This window comes from Artibeus jamaicensis, unplaced genomic scaffold, assembly GCF_021234435.1.
Source record: "Artibeus jamaicensis isolate MK-2021 breed Jamaican fruit bat unplaced genomic scaffold, CSHL_Jam_final contig_787, whole genome shotgun sequence".
NCBI classification, from domain to species: Eukaryota; Metazoa; Chordata; class Mammalia; order Chiroptera; family Phyllostomidae; genus Artibeus; species Artibeus jamaicensis.
In genome coordinates this window covers 6507183-6533793 of record NW_026521972.1, presented here as the reverse complement: position 1 = coordinate 6533793, position 26611 = coordinate 6507183, and the positions used below count along the sequence as shown (strand labels likewise).

The following is a 26611-nucleotide window of genomic DNA, read 5'->3' as shown; positions in this document are numbered from 1 at the left end:
GCCCACAAGGCTTAGAGCCACATGCTAGACCAGAGGTAGTCACAAAACTGTGCTGACAAAATCTGAGGCCTCTTAGGGATACCCCAGGGGCCTTATATTTCCTAGTTACATGTCCTTGTCTCACCATGTCAGCCTTCAAACTGGGGAGATTGCTGGTATAAAATCAATAAATACCTTTTAAGTTCTTCCTTGCCCAAGGAATACTATCAGAAGACCTTTTATTGGCAAGTGATAATATGCTAATTGGAAGTATACTTGTCAGTGAGTGCAATATATATATTGAGCATTGTGCTAGGCGTGGTGGAAAATTCCAGGCTGGAAAGGGTAGGGTGTCAACCACCAGAGCCTGCAGTACAGGACAGGATATACTCACACAATAACTCTGTTAAGAGGCAATGTGTCCTATTGCTGTAGTAAAAGCACAAACTATACTACATGGGAATAGAAAAGATTAATTGCAACTAGTGACTCAGAGAAAACTTCTTGGAAGACATGGACTCTGAGCTGACTCCATGAGATGCTCTGGGGAGAGGTGCAATCCAGCCAAAGGGAAGGTTGGCTCAAAAGTGCTGGAACAGGCCTCCCATGTGGCTGGACATCTGGACCTTGGCAAGTGTGCCATGGAACTTAAGGCCAGATGGCTGGGTGAGAGGCAGCCTGGGAGGAATCTGGGCTCTAGGCCAGAGTTTGGGAGTGCAGGGGTGCTTTGCCTCTTAGATTATCATCATTAGTTAAATCTTAAACCACAATAGCTGTGGCTTTTGAGCTCCCCCAATATAGAAAGAGATTTTAGTCCAATCATACAATATGCAGGGTCTGGTACAAATAACACCCCTTTTTTATTACAAAATCTTTTATTACAAAATCATAAGCATGTAATTCTGTAACATAACACTATCACATTCAAGCACACCATATGACATTGTAGGAAAAATGTTCAAATTAAAACTGTAAATTATTACCTCTGTATCATTACCCTACCAACCACACACAAGGCATTACTACTGCCAGACCCTGTATATTATTGCATATTTTTATGCAATATTATATAGTTATATATCAACAATAAGGTATCCTCATCATCACCCTTATCCTTCATTTGGTTGTGTTTTTTTTTTTATGATTTAATTCTACCTAAATTAAAACATCAAGATCATCCAAGCTGAGCCCCATAAGAGCCCAGGGCTTCCAGGCAGAGGGAGAACACTCTTGCCTTTTACAGTAAATTGCTTGTCTCAATTTAGACAAGAAGGCAAGAAGAGAAATACCTAGAAGCCTAGACTAGGTGGTGTTTCCCGGCTACTCCAAGAGAACCTTCATAAAGACGTCCTCTTCAGCGCCTCTGAGCCCCGCCCTGCCTGGGATGCACAGATCCCAAGGGCTCTGGGGAAAACCCTTAGAAACCTCACTAGCCAGAGATTAGCGGCAGCATGTGTAGCAAAAACTGCAGTGGCAGAACAGGAAGTTCTGGTCCGTCCTGCCGCCCGGGATTCCCAATTTGAAGTCTTCCTGGAAATGCTTTACTTCACCACTTCTCTTGCGAAATCTAGCGGGCCCTCCCTCGGGCCCTCCCTCCCCTCCCTCCCCTCTCTGCCTTCTTATACCGGTGAGAAGTGTGAGCCTCAGCCCTGAGCTGCAGCTCTGCGAAGTATCGCCCACCCAGCCCAGCCAGCTGCGGGCCAAGCTGCAACTCTCCTAGACCGTAGCAGCTTGGAAGCACCCCTGCCACAGGTGGGTCACGTTGCTGGCTATTTGCCTTGTACTTTCTGCCACAGCGCCTGCCTCCCTCATCTGCTTCAGCCAACTTTAAGGACCTCCTTTCAGGACCCCACTCCCCAAGTTCGCTGGCACTGGAAGGAGCTGGCAAACGTCCCAGCGCGCCCCCACACCCTGCCCCTGGAAAGGCCAGCCAAGGGTGTCGCTCAATCTGTTAAGCAATTCAGCAAGCTTCTAGCTTCCTGGCTTTTTATCACTTATCTCTACACCAAGGTGCAGAGAAGTTCCAAGGGAAAGTTAGGGGTTTGGATTCCTCTCTGTATCTCAGTCCTGGAGAAGAGCAATCTTGCGGTGCTCTTGAAAAGGAAGCCTAGAAGAATGTGGTTTGGGCAATCTCTGCAGCCTCAGATCTGAGGTCACTTCTTGACCAAGAGCTGAAATTTGCCCTGATATATGCAACCAATTCCACCCTCGATCTTGATTTAAATTTCCTTCTATAGTTTGGCGATTGCTTTGCTAGAGAAATGTTATTTGAAATGTACCTTTATTAGGAAGAGTAAATTAAGCCATGGTTCCATGTGTCCAGAGGCAGCAAGAAAGTAGTTTTTTCTCTGGATGGAGAACTGGAGAAGAGGTCGGAGAATTCTATTTCTGGTTCTAACTAGAAGCTCCACACCTCAGCCCATTTCCGCATAGGTAAGATAGAAGAGCATTGGCCTAAGGACCCACAAAGTCCAACTCTAACAAGGTGAAAATCCATGACTAAAGATGCTTGCAGGCATGAGTATTTTGACAACCTTATTAATGTTATAGGTAATTACTGTCTTCATAATAATGCAGGTTTCATTCATACAGGAAAACTACCCATTAATGGAGAGTCTCTTCCCATGCAAGTATCTTCTATCATGCGTATCGTTCAGAGAACACCCTCAGCTTTCGAAACCACCTCCCTTGCTATGTCAGAATGTCCTATTCCCTATAAATGGCTCATAAATGTCACTGACACTAAAGGACATTTTTTTCTGATACAGTAGGTGTACTTTTATAAAATGGCACATCTGTTTGAAGTAGTAACTTTTCTGAGATACAGCCTTTCGCAAAACTCCCAGTTTTTCAGGATGCTGGGACTGAGCATGGTATGAAATTCCAGCTGCACGGCAAACACTGTCAACCCATTAAATGGGACAAAGCCCTCTCTGCTTGTCAGGTTTTTATGGTAACAAGTACGTGTGTATGGAGGGCTTGGGTAATAGCACTTTCTTCATTTGGCAACGTTATGGTTCTGAATGGAGTTCACATAGCAACTTGAGGTTCAGAAACCACTGAGTACAAGGCCTAACCCCTAACTTGAGAACAATTTCCAGACTCCTGCCTTGCTTACGCTTGCTAGCTTTTGTTAGAAGTAACCACGCAGATTTTTATAAGCCTGTTAAGTAAGTTGAATACACTGGGCCTTGAGTCTTGCTGTAAACTGCGTTTTAAAAAAAGGGGTTCACTTGTCATAGAATTTCAAAATTAAAGAACCCCTGAGCAGTCACTCTGCATTTCCCTGCTTCCTGAAGAACCGCCCCTGTATGGCGCTACCATTATTAAAAGGATGCAGATTGTTCTTTTAAAGACTCCTCAGTAGCTAGTGCCATAGTCCCCCTCAGACACACAGTTCAGCATTGCACAAGCCTCACCATCGAGTTCTTTTTAAGCCCCTTGAATCTCGTGCAAACTGCTGTTTAAAAATGATTTCCTTTCAAAATCTTAGTAAGTCTAATAAGCTGCTAGTGAAGAAATCACAGCCACCCTTCAAGTGTGAAGACTTGCTAAGGCACCTTAGGGCAGGCTTCCTCTCAGTTGTCCTCTGGGGGACAGGTCACTTGATAAGGGTCTGCGTCCACACCTGCCTTTAATTCCTACTATAAAAAAAAATCTAGGAATAAGGTTTTTCTAGGTGGGACTTTTTCTTGGAGTTATTGTTAGGCCAGAGATAGTAAAAATAAGATTTACAAGGACAAGACCTCAGAAATCACCTGTTTAACTGTACTTTGTACATCAAAGAGAATTAACTAGGTCATTAGTTCATTATGAAGACTTCCTGAGCAGTTCCCCATGACGTGTTAAAACAGACTCAAAGTATTTTCAATGACTGTTAGGTCATTTCCAAAATGACTAGAATTAATGCTTTTTTTTTTTAAAGAAGAAATCAGTCCTGGGAGAAATAAAGCTAGGTAAATAACTAAAGGATAATTAATGCTTAAAATAATACATGATAAGAAAACATACTTGACTTATATATAGAAACAATGTATTCTTCCAAAACCATTAAGGAAAAAAAGAACAAAAAGTGTTTGCACTATTTGAAAATCATCTTTTGGGAATCTATCACTGCAGAAAGAATGCAAGTCTAGTAAAAGGAGATTTTTACTCTAATGAACTAAGCAGGGGATCGACATCTATTCCAAATGCTTTTTCCAGAGTGTTCTAGGAGAGTTTATTCAACCACGTACATGTGGAGTGGTCTTACCACATTGTACTTAGACAGTCATGTATTTCTGAAAAGCTTGACGAGGAATACATTTATTTTAAATATAGATTATGAGCTCAATCCTAATGTCAGGAGGAAAGAAAGTTCACAGTTTCAAAAAGTTAGGAACTATCATTCTGAGTGTACAGAAAGCTAAGAGATAATTTAATATAACTACATACCGCACCTCTTTGGAAATTAGAGGGCTATTAGAACACAAACCAGATAGTCTCTTTGGCCTCCACTGCAAATACCGAATACACTTCCATCCCGTCCTCGTCATCTGTGGCAATGGCACCAACCCTGAGGAGCACGGTGATAGGAGGGGCCGATTAGCTATCGACAATGCCTATGCACTTTAATTCTGCCTGCTCTTTTGACCAGGTGTGGAAACTGCTTTGAGCCCAGCTTATTAGTGGCCAACGTCATTCTGCACAAATTTTGATAAACTTTCTTGTCCTAGTTCCCAGGTAGGTTAGTGCCCCTCCTCTGGCCTGGGACCCACGCTGCACTTTCCTCTACTCAGGTCCTCACACACTGCGTTGTGCACATTTGATGTTTCTCTTTCTCCCCATGACGGACACACCCTGAGGACCAGGAGGGTCTCATTTATCACCTCACCCCTGATGCATATAGAACGGTGCGTGGCACGAAGGGGCTGTGCAGTAATTCTGTCAAAAACATGAACTCCTACCAAGCTATTGTTGGTGACACGGATTTTTATTTGTGAAGATGCCGATCATTATGAGAATAGCAGGTTATGAGCATGGAGGTCCCCTGTACTGTACTGGTTAATACCATCAGGGGTTCAGAGTTCAACTACCTGCCTTTTGGGGAGAAGCATGAGGTTGCTTCATATTGTACAGTACATTCAGAGTAAAGAGTGGGAATTATTGTAACTATTTTTAAAAAGGAGAAAGACAGGAACTAGTATAAAGGACACATGGACAAAATCTAAGGGAGGTAGAAATGGGAGGGAGGTGGGGAGCACTGGGGGGGGTGGGCTGGGATGGGAGTAAAAAATGGAAAACTGTACTTGAACAACAATTAAATAAATAATTTTTTTAAAGGGGAAAGAAATTGCAGGAACCTTGGTGTTTCTTCTCCAAGGGAACCTTAAAAATAAGGCATTAACCCTATTTTTAGTAACCCTATTATATTGCCGGAGTGGGTAAGTTTCATAGTCAACTTGTAATACTTGGGAGTCTCATTCAGTTTAAAGAGTGATTCATTTTGAAGACTGACTTAATACAATTAAGGCATTTAACTGAGGTCATAAAAAATGGAATATTGAATTTCTAAAGGTTTTAATTAGCTTAACTTAAGCAAAAAACACTTTAGCTTTTCTGTAATATCTCAAGGCATGTCTTAAGATATAAAGCCTATTGAAGAGTTCAAGAGAACTAAGTTGTATCAAATTGTTCTTATAAAAAACTACTATGCTTCTAGTTATTTCTTCCCAGTACTAAAGTATCTCAGTACACAAGTGCCAAAGTGACTTCCTCATCCCATTCAGCCACCCCGACATGCGTGGCGTGGGAAGTGGAAGGAGACAGAGCAGAAAGCGGTTAGTGGGCTGGTAAACCGCTCGCTGCGGTTCTAATGAAAGTGTGGTACTAGCTGCTTACCCTAGACTGAGATCCCGAACTTTGAGGGACTTTTCTCTTTTTTTCCTTTTCCTTTTCCTTTTCTTCTTTTTCTTTCTTTCTTTCTTTCTTTCTTTCTTTCTTTCTTTCTTTCTTTCTTTCTTTCTTTCTTTCTTTCTTTCTTCATTTCTTTGAAGGCATGTGTGGGAAATTGGAAGATTTGGAAGATATGTGTTTGGGGATGCAGGTACACAAAAAGGACCCTGCACGTATCTTCCTGAGAAAACCAAGAGTGTAACAGTGGTACGAGACTTACAGCCCAAATTGTGTGAACTCCATTTGTAGGACAGAGAGAATGTGGGACCCCTCCTGGGGTAGAGGGAGCCACACGGATACTGTTTTGATTAAGAATCTAGGAGCCTTTCAAGGAGAGAGATCCCTAAGGAAAGAGATTTCGGCCTAACATGCAGAGTCAGGATTGAAAGAATGAATCATTCTGACAGCCCAATTATTTTCCATTTCTATGATCACACACCAGCGTCTTGGGGAGAAAGGGGTGAGCAATAAATCTCCAGTGGAGGGCTGAAAAGCAGCTTTCTGAGGGGAAAAAAAATCCTAATTTGTAGCATTAGCTAATTTCCATGGTATAAAAATTCCCCTCACAGATGATTTCAAGCTTTCAGCTAACAAGCTGGCTCTGGCCACACCCCCATGGTCTTGCCTGTAAGTGAAATCTAAGCAACAAAACGAACAAACAAGCAAATAGAACCAGAGTCAGGACAATAAAGAACAAACCGACGGGTAGCCAGAGGGGGTGGAGGTGGATGATGGGGAGGAAAGAAGCAGAAAGATCAAGTCAAGGCACATGAATGGAGGACCCACAGGCACCGACAACAGAGTGGGGATAGACTGTGGGAGTCAAGGTAGAGCAATAGGGAAAGATGTGGGACAACTGTGATTGAACAACAATAAAAATAAATAAATAAAACCTAGGAATTAGAAGGTTTGTTTAAAAAATATTTACCAACCAGCACTGCACTCAGGTTTGTTTATCGGAGCGTAGTGGAGGAAGGGGAGGGAGTTTCCAGAGCACCTTCTGCCTTGAGGGGAGAAACAGCAGCTCTAAGGCCAGGCCTGGCCCTGCAGCTCAGGCTGAACTTGGAAAACATTAGGGGTTCTGTGGCTGCTGCGAGTCCTTGCCTCTGAGAACCAGGTTGAAAATGTAAGAAAACGGTTTCCAGAAGAAGGTGAAGGGAACTGTGTTCATAAGAACCTATGAACCACCCCCAGGAGATTTCAAAAAATGGTAACTGAAGCAGAATGGAGTTCTCCCAGCAGCGGGGGTTCAAGCGGTGGGATCGGATCCACAGCAAAACTGCTCCAGCCCTCAGACTGACTTGGCAGTTACCAGACAGATAATTCCTAGTCGCCTCAGTGTAAAGATTAATGACTATTCATGGGAAATTAATTTAAACAAAATTAATTCAAAATCAAAATGATTAAATCGCTCCCTAAATATCTCTGACTACTATAGTCCTAGAAAAGCAAAACCTACTAATTTACACTAAATGTTAAGTGGACTGTTGTGATCACCAGATCACTCAGTCAGCAATGGCCACATTGTGTATACAGGCCAAATGCCACTCAGTCACCGGGAGTTGTTTTTCTGGTGGTGACAATTCAGGTCCTGGCCCTCGGGCTGAATCTTTGGTGAGCCACAGATTTGAAAGAAATTGTTCAGGAATTCCAGTGTAAATGGAGGTCAAGGTAAATGAACTCAGATGTGACTGAATTCCTGGCCTTGCTGTCTCGAGTCCCGGGCTTTCATCAAGTGAACTAACTGGCATAGACAGTGGATAATGAACTTACCTAATGAAGTTCTTGGCCAGGGAATCAGAAAACGATCTCCATTTATCTTGATAGGTGCAGCTGAGATTTAAATGTGAAAACATATATTAATAAGATTTTTCATTGAACTAGAATTTCACCAAAGAATTTAAATTAGAAGTATTTTTTCCTAAAGTACAATTAACATAGGTACTATAGGTCTGTATTACCTTGCTTTCTTGGTAGTTCATTTGATGGTAAGGAAATGTTACTAACAGAATCATTTAAGTTGCAGCACAAGCCCTCGCTGGTTCTGATTATTAGCAATTCACATGGAAGGGTATAGCCCCACAGAACGTTAACGTAAAGGTCATATTTAGTTATGCTCTTGCAACTGAATGAAACTGTACCAAATAAGATTATTTCCTTTCATGTCATTCTAGTGGGTAGCACAAAAACTAATCATCAGCAGATTAATTGCTATGAGGCACATAACATTTTCTCACAAAACAATTGAAATAATTAGTTTTTAAAGCACCTACCTACAGCGGTTTCTTTATTTAGATTAAGAGCTTTAAATGATATATTTCTGCTAGTCTATGGCTATCACTAACAGATCCACTTCTAACTACAAGACTAAAATAATAAATATACTGTTGTATTGTCAAATAACATATAGACTGACAACTGAACCATCCACAAAAAAAAATTGGTAGAAAAAGCCACTGATTTTTGTGGGCATGCAGTCATTTTTTTCCTAAACTGTAACCAGTGGCCTGTTTAAACCGAAGTCCTTTGATTTGACTGAAGTATACCTGTCAGTAAACTAATGTATATGCTCAAATGTGAACGTTGGCTTTCCCTAAACAGCCCTGATCTCACTAAATACATGAGTATAGTATCTCAGTGAGTAAAGGAGGTGGGTTCACATGTTAGTGTAGTTTTTTTTTCTTTCCAGTTGTCCAATTGTCCCTGGGATATATCCACACAAATGCTCTGGCCCTGGCCAGGGTGGCTCAGTCCGTTTGAACACTGCTGTGTAAAACCAGAGATCACAGGTCAGTTTCCGGTCAGGGCATATACCTAGGTTGCGGGTTCAGTCCCAGCCAGGGTGCATATGAGAAGTAACCAATCAATGTTTCTCTCTCTCATTGATGTTTATTTCCCTCTCTCTCTAAAATCAATGAGCACATCCTCAAGTGAGGATTAAGGAAACAAACAAATGCTCCGAATCACAAGAAGGCTGGCATGGTTGTAGAGCTTCCTCCAGCCCAATATATACCTTGAGACAAAACAAAAAAATGGATTGATGGGCTTCAGCACTATATATATATATATATATATATATATATATATATATATATATATATATGTCATGTGTCATATATATATGTCATGTGGGACTTTGAGGTTGAAATTCAAAAGGAATAATAAAACAGAAGGACTAAAACATAAACAAAAACAAAAAATTCCGTTTGCAGGAATGAAATTAAAATGAAAAGTCCTGTCGCATCTCACAGCCTTTAGACGCATCATTCCCATTCCAACTCCCTGGATGTTGACGGGCCAGAACACTGCTTTGTGTGCTTCCACACCCAAGGGTGGGGCCGGTCCGAAGGACGTACTGCCTGAGGATTTCAAAATCCTGTACGAACAATCATTTCAGAATTCAAAGCTGAATTCTCTAAAGGGGGGAGAATGTCTTACACGAAGGTTTTATCCAAACGGTAAACGAGGTACTGTGTGCCCTAAGTGAGAGTGGCTATTAAGGAGACTGATGTAGATTTATGAATGGATTTGTTTATTTATTTATTTATTTTTAATCCTTACCCAATGCCATGTTTATTGATTTTAGAGAGAGAGGAAGGAAGGTAGGAACATTCATGTGAGAGAAACACTGACTTGCCTCCCATACACACCCACACCAAGGATCAAAGCCCCAACCTGGGTAGGCGCCCTGACCTGGATCAAACCTGCACCCTTTCGGTGTGCAGGACGACCCTCCGATGAACTGAGCCCTCCACCAGGGCAAGTGATGGATTTAATCATACTATAACTTTGCGGCTCATGGAAGACAGATCTTCAAGGTTTCCTTGCAAGAGGTACAGAGCAAAACTTACCTGCAGCCTGACACCAAGTGGTGAGTCTCACTCCCTTGACTCACTTCTTCGTGGGGCCGGCACACCCTTCTTGCCTCTGGGTTTCATAACATGAAGATTCTAGATACTCAGACCCAGTCAATGATTACTTAGGGGGAAACTGTAAAGCAGGTAAAAGGTTTCTACACCCCCCTTACACGCTCACTGACACACTGTTCTCCCTCCGTCTCCTCCCACCATCCCTCTTCAAAGAAGATAGTGTCAGCCTTTACATTCCTTGTGGTTCTTGGCCCTGGGTGCTCCTTAGAATTGATTGCTTTATTTGTTGTTGTTGTTTCTTCTTTTTTAAGTCTGAGCTCTCCCTTAGATCAGTTGATTCAGAATCTCAACAGGTGAGGCCCTAGCATGTACTAGTTGCCCAGCTGATTTTCATCAGGGAAAAGAACCACTGAAAGTTAGCAGGCAATGGTTTGCAGTCTTGGCTCTATAGTAGAATCATCTGAAGAAGCTTTAAATTTTAAAAAATGGAATAAAATTTTTTTTTAAATCCCCAACTCTACTCTAGACCAATTGATTCAGACTTTAAGAGTCTGGTCATCAGTATTTTGTGAAAGCTGTCCCGTGATTCCAGTGTGCACCAGGGCTGAGAAACATGCACTTCTCTAGTAAACATTGACAGAGGTATTTGCATCTCTAAGCCGTACTGATTCTAAGCAGTTGCTTTGATGATTGAAGGAAAGATTAAAAGGAATGCCAGAAAGACGTCTGCCCGTACCACCAGCCCCCTTCTCCTTCCATTCCTTTCTAAACCCAGCTCTGTGGTGGGGGTGGGGAGGGGGTGTCTTTCTTTGTCTACTTATGATTTTCTTATGGTTCTCAGCACACTATTTCTATTACTCCACAGTGTGCGTGTTGAGAGTTGTTTTTATGATTACCTCCAAACCTTTTTTATGTGAAACACTTTTGCGCTTTAAGTATGCATATATATGTAAAATTGGGTGAGCTTAAAAACAAATAAGACTTCTAATAATGTAAATAAGGTTGAACCTTTACATAACACAATTCACCTTAATTTGTATTTTTTGTGGGTTTCTCAGAATAAAAGATACAGGAGGAATCCATTAAAGCTAATTTCTTCTTTCAGGCCTATCTGCACCACCAAGAGGAAGATTTTTCCTTTTTTTTCTCTTCTACAACTGGTCTTACATACATAAGTATTTATATATTTTCTCCTTTATTCCAGGAAAACACTAGGGGAAACAAATAGTTTGTGTTCCAAGAGCAAGGCAAGAACATGCCACCTTTCAGAGGGCATGGCTGGATGGCTGAACCCTGTTCTTCTTTCTAAGAGGAATGGAGAATGGGTCTACTCCAGGGCTGTGGAGGGTGAAAGGGCCATTTGTCCCTGGCTGCTGATACACCAGGACTTTAAAATTTTATTTTGGTATATTCTCTAAATGAGGTCTGTGAATATACAGAAATATACTGCTAGGATGAAAATAAGTCCATTATACAACTTTAACTTTGTAGCTGTTTATCAGAAATCTGTACATGGCTATTATGCTTTAGTATGAATGAATATTTAAAACATCATGAGATTACCTCCTAAACAAGACAAATAGGTTGCATTATATATTTTGGATTACATTAAAAAGCATTGATTTGTTAAGTATAAGCATTATACACACACACACACATATATATATATACCAGATATCCTAAAACTTATATTGAGAGGCACAGTAACTAGAATATCTAAAACAGTTCTGAAAATAAAAAAATAAAAGGGGAAGAATCAGTCTACACAATTCTAAGACTCACTGTATAGCTACAGTCAAAGGCAAAGGCTACAGTCACAGGCAAAGGAGAGACACTCGGGCCACGAGACAGGACAGAGCGCCCAAACACAGACCCACGCAGGAGCAGACAATTTTTTGCAGAGGTGAAAAGCAATTCAGTGAAGGGCAATTTTTTTTAAACAAATGATAGGGAAAAAATGAATCTTGGCTTAAATCTCACACTGTACTCAACTATTAACTCAAAATGAATAATGAATTTAAATGTAAAATATAAAACTATAAAACCTTTAGAAGAAAATATTGAGGGCCTAGGGCTTAGGGAAAAAAATCTTAGATATGATATCAAAAGTACAATCCAAAAAAATAAATTTCATCAAAGTTAAAAACCTTTGCTCTGTGAAAGACACTTTAAAGATGATGAGAAAACAAGCTACAGACTGGGGAAAAATAGTTGAAAACCGTATATCTTCCAAATGACTCACATCTAGCATACATAAAAAATTAAAAGCACTCAACAGTTAAAAAACAAACAATCCAATTAGAAAATGAAATCAGACATCCAGAGACTTTTTACCAAACAAAACATACAGGTAGCAAATGAGCAAAGGAAGAGGTCAGACTATTGACAGATGCCAACTTAGATGGATCTCAAGGGCATTATACTAAGTGACCAAAAAAAAAAAGCCAAGAAAATTTATATTTTGTGGGGTTTTATTTATATAACATTTTCAAAATGACAAAATTATAAAGTTAGACAACAGGTTGATGGTGTCCAGGGACCAGGGGAGGCAGAGGACAGGAGCGGGGCATCACCAGGAAGGGGTGCTGCTGGGAAGGTTCTGGCCCGGACTGCGGCAGTGGGTAGAGGCAACTACACTCAGAATAATATGACATAGAACTAGGCATACACTTTACACCCATGTCGTTTCCCGGTTTTGCTATTGTACCATAGGTATGTAAAGTGTAACCATTGCAGGTGTTAACCAATAAAGATCCGAGTATGTAAAAGAATTTAAGAGCTTATTTGGAGTTTTAAAAGATTCGAACCCCTGGGACACAGACTCAGGTAGCAACAACCCAAGCTGCCCTCCAGAGAGAACAAAGGCAGAGTTTGTAAAGGCGTATTACCATAAGGTGTAATTCTTTCATGTAAATGAAAGACTGCTGGCTAGGTTAGCAGAGATGGTTAGATATGCAAACCAGGGGGTAAAGCCACAAGGAGAAGGTCAAGTCCTTATGTGCCCACAGAGCAGTTGTTGTTCCAGGATGTTTGTGAGTCATCTTTGACGTGAGTTTAGCAACAAGTTTAGCAACTGGGCACAACTGAGAACTGATTCATAACATCTGCACAGGCCTCACTTCCTTGGTAGTCTCCTGACTCTGTTTTACATGAAGTGACTGTCGTAGCAATGCTTACTCCATTTTATTTTTTTCCATTATCAGAGGAAGTGGAGAAAGAAGGCTGCACAGGGGCCTCGTACTATCTTTACAACTTTCTATGAGTCTGTAATTGTTTCAGATGGAAAGATTTTTTGTTGATATCACTGATTTGTTAAGCATAAGCGTTTAACAGATGCAATTTTTGTAATCCTATTTGGACATTCCCATGGTTTTATTATACTAAAATCTTCTGAAGCTGGAAGTGGCCTGGCCTCTGGGAGGTGAGAGAAGCTAACACACATACACACCAGACTGACTCCAGCATCCTCATGGGATGCCAAGTTAGGAACATCTAAGAAGAATCCTGCCTTAGCTTCCCAAAACCCAGGATAGGATCTGCAGATGGAGGGAGACGATAAACAAGACTCTACTTTCTCAGCACCTGGCCCCTCATATCTCACACCTATGCACGCACACACATACATGCATCTCAGTGGTGCCTGCTACCGTGGCTTTGGCAGCCATCTTGGCTCTCTCTGCATTTGCGTCATTGGTTGCCAGTCTCTAATCTCTACAAATATCTTGTGGGATCACATTACCTGCCTGGCTCTCTTGTCATGAAGACTGTCTGAGAACTGCTTCCATAGGAAGCAAACCCAGTCCTGGAGATTTTCCAAACCAGGAGATATTCTTGTTGCATTTCCTGTTATGTAACTGAGGCTTAGAAAGAGGTCAAGGAGAGAGAGGAGACCACTATGTTGTAACTATTTTAATCCATCTTTCTCTTAATGACTCTGCTTCCTGTTCACCACCTCTCCCATTTTCTTTATTCCTTCCATCCTACATTTAAGAGTAAATCAGGACTAGGAAACTTTTAAAAAAGTTTTTAAGCAAGAAACCCTTCTACCTCCATAATTTCATGTTTACACACGAGGTATTTTCAGTTACAAACAGTGTGCAATGGGTGTGACTTCCTCCTTTACGTAGCACTTATTGTAAAATGACCTCTCGTGGTTGAGAGTGCGCATACCTCTCATTTTTACATACTCCTGTTATTAGGATATTTCCCCAAGAGTTAGAAATTAGATTCTTCCCAATAAGTAACTAACTTTTTGTGTTTTACATGTTATTTCATCATTTCAGTTATGGTAATCTTAGGTCTAATCATTTTTCTTTTTTCATAAAAAATAGTCAAAATGTTGTATTTTCCTGGGTTGATTAGCAAGCAGAGCTGCAACAAAGGCTTGTGTGCAGATAGTTGATTAGGGAAGTGACTCAGGGAGTGGGAGTGAGGGGCCAGGAGCACAAACCAGGGGAGGTGGGAAAGGCAGGGAGAGGGTGTCAGGCTGGCCACTGGTGCAGGTACAGCAGTGGTGCTCTGACCCAGTGGGACTCCCCGAGGAGCCTTGTTATATTCGTCAGAACTGGGTGCCAGAAGATGAAAGGGAGCCACTGATCTGTGGAGTCCTGATCCCGCTGGTCTATGGGTGCCCCCGGGTTGGACACGTCTGAGTGCTGCACAGGTACAGGTGCCAGAAGAGCCCCAGGACAAGATCAAGAGGTAGAAGGTGGGGCAGCCCAAAGTGAGCCTCTGTTAGGCACTGGAAGCTAGGCAGCACCCAGTGACTGCCCAGGACTGCAAACAGAACTGGGAGGACTTGAGGTGGAACTAAAGATGTGGTCAACACAATTGTCAACCTAAGAAATTCTGCAACTTGATCACGAGTAACTCACTGCCCAGTGGAATAACTGTATTTCACTTTGTTGTCAGCCAGTGATATTTAACATCTCCTTCCTGGTTTTGAGTCTTTAATTTTCCCAGTGATGTCTCTGAAGGGTAAGGAGTGAAAATAAATTCTAATGGTGGGGATAACAGCCCACGTATGTTACATTGGATTGCCAAGCCGCATTTTAAGAGAGAAATATTAAAACAAAATGTGGAAGAATTATGAGAGAAATTCACACTTGAGCTGTTTTCACAGCTACATTTTGATAAATTCATATGCTCTAAAGCCATGTCATATAGGATTTTCTTTACAAGAAATAAGTGAGTAGAGCAGAAATTTCATAAGAATCAGTGCATGCTGTTTCAGACAAACTTTATATATTTCCAATAAAAGCAGTTAGAGAAGCATAATTAAACTTTAATTTATGGAAGGTATATAGAGATTATATTAAATTATAATTAATAGATTGGTATTAGGTACTAATAGATTGTTAAGTAATCTATTCATAGCCAATTTGCTGTGTCTCAAAAACTGTTTTAAGATACACTAATTCATCTGACCCGCCTGATGTCTCCAGAGTAGGTACTATTGATCTCTCAATTGTAAAATGACAACACCGAGCCCTGGCTGGGGGCTCAGTTGGCTGGAGCATTGTCCCGTACTTACACCAACAGGTTACAAGTTTGATTCCAGTCAGGGAGCAAACAGGAGGCAACCATTCAACCTTTCTCCCTCATATCGATGTGTCTGTCTCTCTGTCTCTCTGTCTCTCCCACCTCTCCCTCTCCATCTCTGTCTCCCTTTCCCTCCCTCCCTCCCTCTTTCTCTCAAATCAATGAAAACATATCGTTGGGTGAAGATTTAAAAAAGAAGATGAAGATGCCAAGACACAAAGAGTCTGAGTAACTTACTCAAGGGCACACTGCTGGTCGTAGGTAAAACAATAAAAATAGCATGGTGTAGTCAGTATCTTTGCTTAAAAAAAAGTTCATGGCGGGTTAGAGTAAATGAATGTGGTAGCTAAATACTCAACACAGAGTCCAGAATCACTCTCTTTGCAGTGATCAAGATGATCCAAGTGAGAACATGACAATATACCCAGTGCCTGTCTCACTACAGGACACCAGCAATTCGATCAAATCTGTATTTTGCTTGCAAATGTTCATCCCAGCATAAGAGAGAGAAAAATAACATATTAGGATAAAAGAACAGAAAAGCAAGGAGAAAGCCAGGCAGACTGAAAAATTTTGGAACTGTAAGCGTTAGATAAATGTAATATCATTGCAAAACATGTGCATAGTTTAAAATATCCACCAGTGTTTTGGTTTTCTCAGTGCATCTCTTTATCCAACAGACATTTTTTATCAATGATTTTGTTAAATAAGATACAGGAAAATATGTATGGCAATTTTTAGTCTTTCCTAATTTTGTGGGGAATTCATGAGAAGTTTAGAATAACATCAGCCAACCACTGTTTCCTGGAGATAATTCTTCTTAATTGTTCCATGCCCAGAGCATTCATATCTTGTTTGTATTTGTTTTATCATTATCTTTCAGCCATGGAGAAAACTTCTACAGATACACTTCCTCTTACTATGATTTCTTCAGAAGAGCGGGAAACTATATGTATTTTTGGAACTGGAGATTTGGGAAGATCGCTGGGACTGAGAATGCTCCAGTGTGGTTATTCTATTGTTTTTGGGAGTCGAACCCCCAAGATGTCCAGTCTGCTGCCCAGCGGCGCAGAAGTCTTGAGCTATTCAGAAGCAGCTCAAAAATCTGACACCATAATCATGGCTATCCACAGGGAACATTATGATTTCCTCACAGCACTGACTGAGGTTCTCCAAGGGAAAATATTGGTCGATGTCAGCAACAACCTCAAGGTCAATCAATACCCAGAATCCAATGCAGAGTACCTCGCTCAGCTGGTGCCGGGAGCCCGTGTAGTGAAGGCATTCAACACCCTCTCCGCCTGGGCTCTCCAGTCAGGGGCACTGGATGCAAGTCGGCAGGTAAGATTAAACGGTAAATTTACTTCATGCTCAGTCTTTAAAAAGTGAATGTTTAAATCTGCCCTCACCTCAAAGGTTCCAAAATATACCTCCAAAAGAAAACACCCACTAAATATTCCACCCCGCTAATATGTGCCATGACTAGTTTTCTTGGGTTGAACCATGTGTGGGTTGGTCAATTGTGCTTTATTTCCCACTGTGTGCAAAGCTCTTGGCTTGATGGACCCCCGTGGTGTAAGTCTCCGAGGGGTCCTCTTGCTAGTACTAGAAAATCACACACCTAAACTCTTTGCTGGGTATCCTTTCCACCCTCCATCACCTTGTGTAAAAGTAGCTCCCTTTCCTCCAGGAGGTTTGGAGCAGTCCCAGTGCTGGGGCACCAGGGTCACAGGAGAGACACCAAGCTGCTCCCACGTGGAAGACAGAGTCCTACCCTGTCAGTGTGATGGCCCGAAACCACACTCAGCTTGAGCCCTGGCACTGAACTACCCAACACCCATGTGCAGGTTCAAAACATCATCTCACTAAACATGTGCACGCAACAGCCTTGTTTGAAAAGCAGTTCAGTACTACATGTCCTCATTCTAAGCAGTACTTGTATAGACTTTTCAAAATAATTATGGAAGGAAAAATAAATACAAAATATTTTTAACCCAGGTGTTTGTCTGCGGAAATGATAGCAAAGCCAAGCAGAAAGTGATGGACATAGCTCAGACTCTTGGGCTGACTCCGCTGGATCAAGGTGCTCTCAGGGCCGCCAAGGAAATCGAGAACTACCCCCTGCAACTGTTTCCAATGTGGAAGGTCCCCTTCTACTTGTCTGCTTGTCTGTGTGTCTTCTTTTTTGTTTACTGTGTTATCAGAGAAGTAATCTACTCGTATGTTAAAGAGAAGAAAGACATCACATTTCGCATAGCCGTTTCCATTCCAAATCGCGTCTTTCCAATAGTGGCGCTGATACTGCTTGCGGTGGTTTACCTCCCTGGTGTGATTGCTGCCATTCTGCAGCTGTACCGAGGAACCAAATACCGCCGATTCCCAGACTGGCTGGACCACTGGATGCTCTGCAGAAAGCAGCTTGGCTTGCTCGGACTGGGATTTGCCTTCCTCCACGTCCTCTACACACTCGTGATTCCTATCCGTTACTACGTCCGATGGAGGATAGGAAACGTAACTGCTACCCAGGTCAATCTCTGCTCATTTGTACTCTCCTAGTCCTTAAGTCAAAGTAAAAACTTGCAATATGATATTCTCTTTTACAATTAGAGAAAACCAGTCTGCTAAGTATCTTTATTGTTTACAGTAACTAGAATTAGACCCTATGTCTGTTTTTGGTTTTGCTTTTTGAATGAATCATTGAGAAAGGATTTCTCTGACTTGAGAAAGAAAGTCAGATTGCCAGTTCCCTTGAGTCCAGGTCTGTGTTGCCACAGATCTGGGGTCCTGACAGACCAACAGAGCTGAGGGCTCAGGAAGCCTAGTGACACGTAGCTAAGTTCCTTTGCACATGTTTAACGAATGTAAACTGACGCATTCTCAAGCTTCGGTTTTTATGCCTGACAGTTGCTCTCGGAAGTTGACACCTAACCATCTTGGAAGTAAGGGAGCTGTTCCAGCAGGTGTCACAAGAATATAAACAAAGTTACGAAACAGTGCTTATAATTTCATTAATTTTGGGGCTTGTGGGATTGTCCTCAGTTGTTCAGTTTCCTAAGCAAATGGCAAATACTCTTTTCTGTATAACCAAAAAATTCAGAAAGAATGAACTCAAGGAGTCTAAAAGCAGTCCCAGGGGAAGTGCAACTCATCAGCTCTCCTCAGGAAATAAATGGTTTTGGCCAATCTTACTTCAGTGTCAAAATTTATGTATTCATCAATAACTCATTGATGGTGCTTCCTTAGGTTTCCCTACATTATTTCCCTAACAAATGCGTGGGAAATTTGGGGGTGAGAATCACATTAAAGGGGCCTGATTTCTCTCCACCTATGATGTGATGAACTCAATGCTGATTTACACAGAACAGACAAGAAAGAACCCCAACTTTTTGTGTGACTAATCGGCATATAAAGCAGAAAAACAGAATCTTGATGTAATCGTTTGAGAGCATCAAGTTTTGCTTGGAGAACAAGAAACCATATGGTAAAGATGGTTTAAGTAAATGTTTACCTTATTTAGGATTTATAGGGTTAATTAAAACTCTCTATACAACTCCTGGCATCAACTATCATAATGAACTTCCAGCAAAACCATTACTTTTTCTACCCCCCCAAAATAATTTCTAAGTGTTTTTTTATTTACAATTATTTTCAAATGATTATTAACAAATATCATATAATTTACCTTGAATAAATAAACCATGCAGAGGTATTTTCAATCCCCTTGAAAGTTTGGGCAGTTTACTTAAAGATTGAATTTTTTTAAATTTCTTATAATTTTTCATAGGCAATAACCAAGAAAGAAAATCCATTTAGCACCTCTTCTGCCTGGCTTAATGATTCATACATATCTTTGGGAATCCTCGGATTTTTCTTCTTTGTCCTCTTGGGGATCACTTCCTTGCCATCAGTTAGCAACATGGTCAACTGGAGAGAGTTCCGATTTGTCCAGGTAAGGACCTCAAGATTTAATCTACTTTAATTTGCAAAATGAGTGTTTCTTTTCAAACATCCTCATTTTTCTTTCATACCATGCATGAATTTTCATTTTGCTCCATCACTTCCCTAGCAATCTCATAAAAGTAGCAATTGAAACAAGTTCAAATTAGAAAATGTTAAACATTGGTAACAAAAGGCAGATTCCATAATGGTTTGGTTCCTCCCAGGGCATTCAAGATTCCTGGCTCCCAGAGCCACAGCTACAAGTACAGAGTGAAAAACACCAACAACTATTACATTTTATGGAGATGTACTCGGTGCGAGGTGAAAGGAAACCCAAAGATAAAGTTTCTACTTCCAAAAGTCAACCATAGGGAGGGGACACATTGATTTATAAAGCAATGTACTAAAAGGGTCCGAAGCCTCACCAACACAATGTGCTGGACTGTCACTGCACGAGACTCAAGGCTGGTCTGTGGCAGGGAAAAGCTGTTTTTTCACACATCCACCAGGCACCTCATTAAAGGGGATTTTTAGCTATTCTCTAAAAAATTTTTAATTGATTAATTTTGGAGAAATAAATTTGTTGCACTTACTTAAGCATTCATTCATTGATTCTTCTATGTGCCCTGACTAGGGATCAAACCCACAACCTGCATGTGGACAGCACTCTAACCAACTGAGCTACCCGGCCAGGGCCTGAACTATTCTTATAAACCAGTGTGGGGCCTGGTTTATAAGTGTGGGACCTGGACCAGTGGCATTAGCACCAGCTGCAGTCTTGTTAGATACACAAACCCCAAGGCCTTCGCAGACCTGATGAATCAGAAACTCCACACATGACCCAGCAGTGTGTTCTAACAGATAATCCGGATGCATGCTCATTGTGCATCAGTGTAATGGAATAGACCATGAGTAACTGATATTTGGTTTGAGTTTCATAGAACAATTCGAATTTCATAAGTCTTAACACTTCTTCCAGGGACAAATGCAGTCCACAGTGTCTCATGTCAACACCTCTCTTCAAGGTATTAAGATAGAAATAAACATTGAGCTTTAGTATTTAGGCCAGAACAGACAAGAATAAAGTTTACTAACTTCTCTTTATCATGATAGAAATTAGCTTAGTATCTGGTTTTAGTCAGTAACGTATATTACTGGGGAACATAGGGTGTCTTATTAACCTCTGACCTCCAAAAAAGGTAATCAAGGAACAAGTTTTACCACTGAAGAAGGAAGCAAGGCACCTTATTTATTCAAACTCAAAAGAGTGGACTCTGGGAAACTTTCCCATTCAGCCAGGTTAAGGTGAAACCACAATGCCATTTGTAAGCACAATTTATTTTGTTTTTAATAAAATATTTATCATCCTGAACGAGGGTTGATGCTTTTTTCAGTACTTAGTAAACTGTTCTAAATAAGATCGTTTTCAAAGGTTTGTTGTTGACAAGTATTCTTCATTGGCTTACAGTGTTTTGCTTTAAAATGTAAACAGTGTTAATGTGCGTATTTTTGTTTCTTGCTTTTATAGTCCAAACTGGGTTACCTGACCCTGATCTTGTGCACCGCTCATACCTTGATATATGGTGGAAAGAAATTCCTCAGTCCTTCGAGTTTCAGGTGGTGTCTTCCTTCAACTCACATAATAGCACTCATCATTCCTTGCACCGTGCTGGTCATCAAGTTCATCCTCATCCTGCCATGTATAGACAAGATCCTCACACGGATCCGACAGGGATGGGAAAGGAGCTCGAAATTCTCAGAATCGGCAATGAATGGAAAAACAGATATTTAAAGCAATGTTCAATTCTCCCAGAGTCTTTAGAGATGAACAATGCGTTTAGCCAAGAAGGCGTTTTTCTCCCAGCATGGCCCGAAGTTTGTGAACAGCAAAGGAAATGTTGCCTGACTTTGGGAACTTGAGAGATTGGAAGAGAACAGCATTTTACCTTGGGTTAGTGATGAATGCTGGCAGGCCCCACCCAGAGCTCCAGATTAGCTTTGTGGCTTCACACTCAGAAGCTGCTCATTGTGGGCACCATGCCTAACCTAATGTCTTGCAAATTCCAGGGGAAGTACATGCAACTTCCTTCTCTGGTTCACAGGCTGAGTGGAGTGAAAGAGAAAACAGTAAAATGGCAGCCACTGATAAAGGCTTTCGTAGGTAGGACTGAAGAGGAAGGGCAAATGACGTGAATGGAAAGAGGGTTTTATGGTTGTTTTTTGGACATGAAGGTGATTATAAATATTGCAATAGCGAATTCTGTAGTTAAATATGCTCTTTGATTTTGCTTTTACCAATATTGATATGTATAGTGGGGAACTATTATATAACATAACAAAAATATACTACAGTTGATTGGAAGTATGGGCCAGATATATATAAATCTATACATATACGTTGTCCAAAGATCCCTCCTCTTCAAGAAAGGCTGAGTTAAAAATCAAAGGATACCCACTTGGGTTTTCTCAATACACAGTGATCAAGAAAAGGTTTATAAAAGCCTGTGCACAAAAGTTCAAATAAAACAGGATTGTAAATAGCAAGCTAAATAAATGTTATAAAGTTACATTAGATTAGGTTTGGTTTTATTTAGGTATTGTGGTATGCTTTGTAAACAATGTATTCCAAATATTATTCATTACTAATTCCCTATGAAATGAATTTCTAGCATAAGAAAAGTAGCTTCTACAATTTGTCTTAGTTCATTATCATTTTAAGCAGTGAAATTAAATGCATAATGAATGTGTAAGTGTGACAGAGTCACGAGTTAAAGAGAATTGTGGGAAGTCTTAGGGCAGACAGGTGAGAACCGTGGGTGCTCCCTGACACCCAGTTCTTCCTCACACCCTCACCGCAGCACAGACAACTCTCTGCTTTTCCCTGAGGACCACTCCATCTCCAAGATCACCTTCACCAGGATCGGCCTTCCTGGCTCCCCCATGGAACCAAAAGCAGCCTTCTGCACGATCTTCTCACATCCTGAAAGAACAAAAAGGCTTTAGGTTTGACATCTCTCACCTGCTTTATCAAGACCATTTGTTTTTTACAAGACTCATTTTTAATTACTTTTATCATATATTCTACATGACAGTATACAAAATAATTAAAATGCATTAAAACATCACTCATAATCTAGGATATTTTTATATAAAAATTTTGAAAATATTTCTACCTATACTGTATACTCAACTTTATATGTTTTTTCACTTAATATATCAGGAGAAGATAGACAGAATATGCAATCCATCACTGTATCCTTGACCCACCCAGCAAGGACACAGACCACCGGAAGGTTTTGAGCAGAGCCACAGGTTGCGGTGCCGGCCCTGGAGCGTGACTGGGAAGGACAGGGAAAATGTCAGTACCCATCCGCTCTATTTTATTCCAGACAGCCAAGTGTTTAAGCGTTGGAGCCTGCCCTTTGGCTAGCAGATTGGTTAAGGACTATCTAGGCTGATATATATATATATATATATATATATATATATATATATATATATCCAAATGATATATATATTGACCCAAATGGCTTAAAATATATATATATATACATTATATATTATATATGCTATATAAATATATATATTTTTAAGCCATTTGGGTCAACTATGCTCCTTTTTAGTAGCACAGTAATATGTTTTTTCACAATTTTTTACTAAAAATAGAAAATACTAGGTGACCAAGCTTTCCTGGAGTAAAACGGACTCTACTTTTCTAACCTAGCAAAAATGCTCTACCTGGATACTTAATAAAAGCTTTCCATGAAGCTAGAAGTTAGAGAGAGGCCCCCTGGTGGTTTTGACATAACACTACATGGCCAGGCCCGACCCTCAGCCTCAACCTCAAGCACTACAAACCCCACACCCTGAGCAGAAAGGCCAGTTTCCTTTTCTTCTCTCCCCAACTTTCTTCCCTCCAAACCATCAACCCAGTTTGGCCATCCTAACATAGCCATTCCTCTGGTTTACTTAAGGAGGAAAGGATGAGTTAGGAAGAGATGGAAATGGTGAGCTGTATTCCTTTTAACACATCCAAATTGTTCCACAGTTTAAAAAATTAGACTAAACTTTTTCACTACTGGCGTGTTTCTTGTATTCTGGGAAAAGTTTTATTAAGCTCATAGACCTTTTATTTTTATATGTTTTCCACATTGTAAAAGATGCCTGCTTTTGTCCATGTGTACTCATTAAATATTATTTTAGAAATATTTCGTAGCTTTGTTTAATTCTGGTTTAACTCATCAGCAGTTCAAAGAAAGTAATAAAAAGATGTTGAATCACAGTAGTTCCAGCAATTGGAACTAAAAATACCTTCCTTTAGAAATGAGGAAAAGGAGAGGCCCTTACACGGGTTTTACAGCACATTAACAGATTTCCAGCGTCATTCAATGTTTGCTTGAGCTCACAGCAGAGATGCATTCCAATATCCTGCATGTTCAGCTGGCCAAGCCCATGGGTGTGAATACACTACCTTTCACTGGACGTTTCTTCTCCTGGGTGGCTGCTGTCCAGATCAGATAGGGCCACTGTCTTCATGAGTGGACGGACTTCAGGTTGAATTTCGGTCTGAGGAACCAGGCATTAAACTCCCACCCAACCAGACCGCTGCAGCCCTAATGGGTGTTATCAGTCCTTCAAAAGCAAAATAAAAACTGATAGAGGTTTGTCAACCCAGTGTCAGCTACAAGTGACTAGAAAAACCCCTATTTAAAAGCTACTTCAGTTAGGAATGGCAAGCGTTTATTGTCTGGGATCATAGAAGAGCCACAATACTGATGCAGGGACCCCTCCCCAGATCAGGGCGGAATGGCAAACAGGGCTCAGGATTCTCCTTCTGCATCACCACAACTGGCACCCCTCCCAGCACCCGTCCAATACACACAGTCCAAAGATATCCTAGTACGAGCCTGCTCTGACTTCCTACAAGGAGTTAGGATGGCCACACAGAAAAGGCCTCTGCTCTTCTAAAGATTTTTAGTAAAATTTAAGAAAGAGAACAAGTCATTTTCCTACGCAATACCATTCCTGAGGCTCACGGCGAAGACCTAAGCTCTCAGATGAGAGGAAGTAAGAAAAAGGCCCAAATGAGAGAGGAGAAGGCTCAAGGGTACAGGAGAAAGGAATGGGAAGCATGGACGAGCGGGAAGTGCACCCCCAGCCCAGCCCAGCTCAGCCAGGACAAAGGCCCCCGATGCTACATGTTTCCTGCTACAGGGGAATCTGGGAGGCATTTAAAGATGTTTATTGTATATAAGACTATGAGTAAAGCCTGAACTAAAAATCTGATATGTTATCTTATTTAATCCTTATAAACAATTTTCTAAAGAAATGTTAACTAAGAAACTTTTAAGGCTGAAAGTTTTTCTAAAAGAAAAGGTTTATTGAGCCATTGGACTTTGTTGGGGAGGGGGTGGGGGGAAGGACCTGGCCCTGGGAGTGTGTAGCCTGAAACACCAGAGGCCAGGCCGGGCGGGACAGACAGACATGCCGCAGGCCTGGAGCTGACAGACCTTTCACACATCACTCTTGGAAAAGAAAGATGGAAGCTGTTTTGAAAGAGTTTATGACAGCTGCGGAGGAAGCCAGTGGGAGGAGGAAAAGTGAGGCTCGTTCTGGGAAAGGCTCACAGTCCATGAGGAGGAAGTGTTTCCCCTCTAAACTGGTTGTGGCAACAGCCTGGAAAGTTCATCCATAAGCACGATGCAGGGGTGCCTGCTGGTCGGCTGCTTGGCCATCCTCTTTAAATAATCAGGGAAATAGCCACTTGTAAATTGCTTCAAAGTTTCATCCTACATTCAGGAACATAAGCAGTCTTTTGTTCGGTTTGACCTGCATTTGTTAACTGATTAACCTCTCTTGTCTCTTCCTCCCTCCATCCAACCTGCTGACATTTAATTTAGGATGTCTCGGACTTTTTCTTGTCAGTATGACCTCTTATTATCCCCATTTTTCAGAAGAAACTGGCACCCAGTGAACACACCGAGTGCCTTTGTTTATAAGAGGCAGAGGTGAGATTTGAACCATGGTCATCCCCTTTCAATAACACGAGACAGTGAAGGACCCTCATGCCGCCCTCCCCAGTGTCTCCAAATCCATACACTACAGTGGAACCTTTTTAAAAGCATTTTAAAGGAAGCTCATTAGCACATTAAATATTCCTGATTACACTACCATTAACACTCCACATTAGCCTGTCGTTGATATTAATGCACCCTAAATATTATAGTGACAGGAGATTAGTTTCGGCTTGGACTTCAACTCTGCTGTAGCTGCCATTTTAATCTCCCCACTCCAGTCTGGCGACAAGTTTTCCTAGGCACCAAAGAGAGCTTTCTTTGTTTCTTCAGGGGGAGGAGGGAACACCCAGTAACTGGAGGACTCAAAGTGTCAGCCAAGGAGAGTGCAAATGCTGATCTGAGAGTACAGATCTTCTCCAGGTGCCGAAAGGCAAATGTTTTCCTTCTCTGGCTTCAGCTTAGGGCTTTGTGAACTACGTGGACATATTTGTCCTTGAGATTCGGTAACGCACCCAGGAAATCTCCTAACACCTTTCATTTAGTATTTTAAATGCTAGTAGAGAAAACTTCGTGTTAAAAATGATTCATTCCCATTACCTAGCGTTGCCAGTTTCTCAGTTTTGTAAATCTGAAGGGCTGTTGAAATGGAATTCACAGTATATCAAAAACTATCGGAACAGGACCAACTAGAATTAAACTTTCCCCTATGATTTTAGAGAGTTGACTGGTTTTTAAGAAGCACAACCAGTGAATTACATTTGACTCTTGAACTGTGTTGGTCCACTTACATGCAGAGTTTCAATAAATACTGTAAATGTATTTTTGTTTCTTATAATTTTTGAATAACATTTTCTTTAGCTTACTTTATTGTAAGAATTCAGTATAACAAATGTGTGTTATCTGACTGCAAATGTCATTGGTAAGGTTTCTAGTCAACAGAACACTATTAGTTAAGTGTTTTGGGGGGGTCAAAAGTTAAACAGAATTTTCAAATACTTGGGGGATGGTACCCCTAACTCCCATGTTGTTCAAAAAGCAACTGTAGTTTCATTTTTATTAATCTTTTCTTTCATAGAAAGAGAAGGGAAAGAAACAATGAGAGAAAGCAAATAAATTAGAACACTTGGAGAAAAGGAAAGACTACTTTTAAAGTTTGGTTTTGTTAAGAGAGAGAGAAAAGAATGACAGTGACTATCACCGTGGCAGTGGGACCCCAGCAGTGAAACCTTGTGTACCTGCCTTTCCATTCCAGTTATAGGAAAAACCCAACAGAAGTCTAGAATTAAAAAAAAAAAAAAAAAAAAAAAAAAAAAACCAGGACCAGAGCCCACC

The 26611-nt window shown here is 40.9% G+C and overlaps 1 protein-coding gene across 1 annotated transcript; it reads left to right on the top strand.

Moving 5' to 3' along the window:
* The first annotated feature begins 1606 nt into the window (after positions 1-1606).
* Positions 1607-22756, top strand: STEAP4 (STEAP4 metalloreductase). The gene is made up of 5 exons (XM_037149341.2): positions 1607-1731; positions 16207-16664; positions 17322-17849; positions 19108-19272; positions 20791-22756. Exons 2-5 carry the CDS (start codon positions 16209-16211, stop codon positions 21052-21054), a joined length of 1413 nt encoding a protein of 470 aa, XP_037005236.1. The 5' UTR covers positions 1607-1731; positions 16207-16208; the 3' UTR covers positions 21055-22756.
* Positions 22757-26611: the final 3855 nt, after the last annotated feature.

Coding starts and splice junctions, on each gene's coding strand:
- STEAP4 (XM_037149341.2), top strand. CDS start 16,209: ATGGAGAAAACTTCTACAGATACACTTCCTCTTACTATGATTTCTTCA. Junction 16,665..17,321: donor CACTGGATGCAAGTCGGCAG/GTAAGATTAAAC, acceptor TTTTTAACCCAG/GTGTTTGTCTGCGGAAATGA. Junction 19,273..20,790: donor GAGAGTTCCGATTTGTCCAG/GTAAGGACCTCA, acceptor TTGCTTTTATAG/TCCAAACTGGGTTACCTGAC.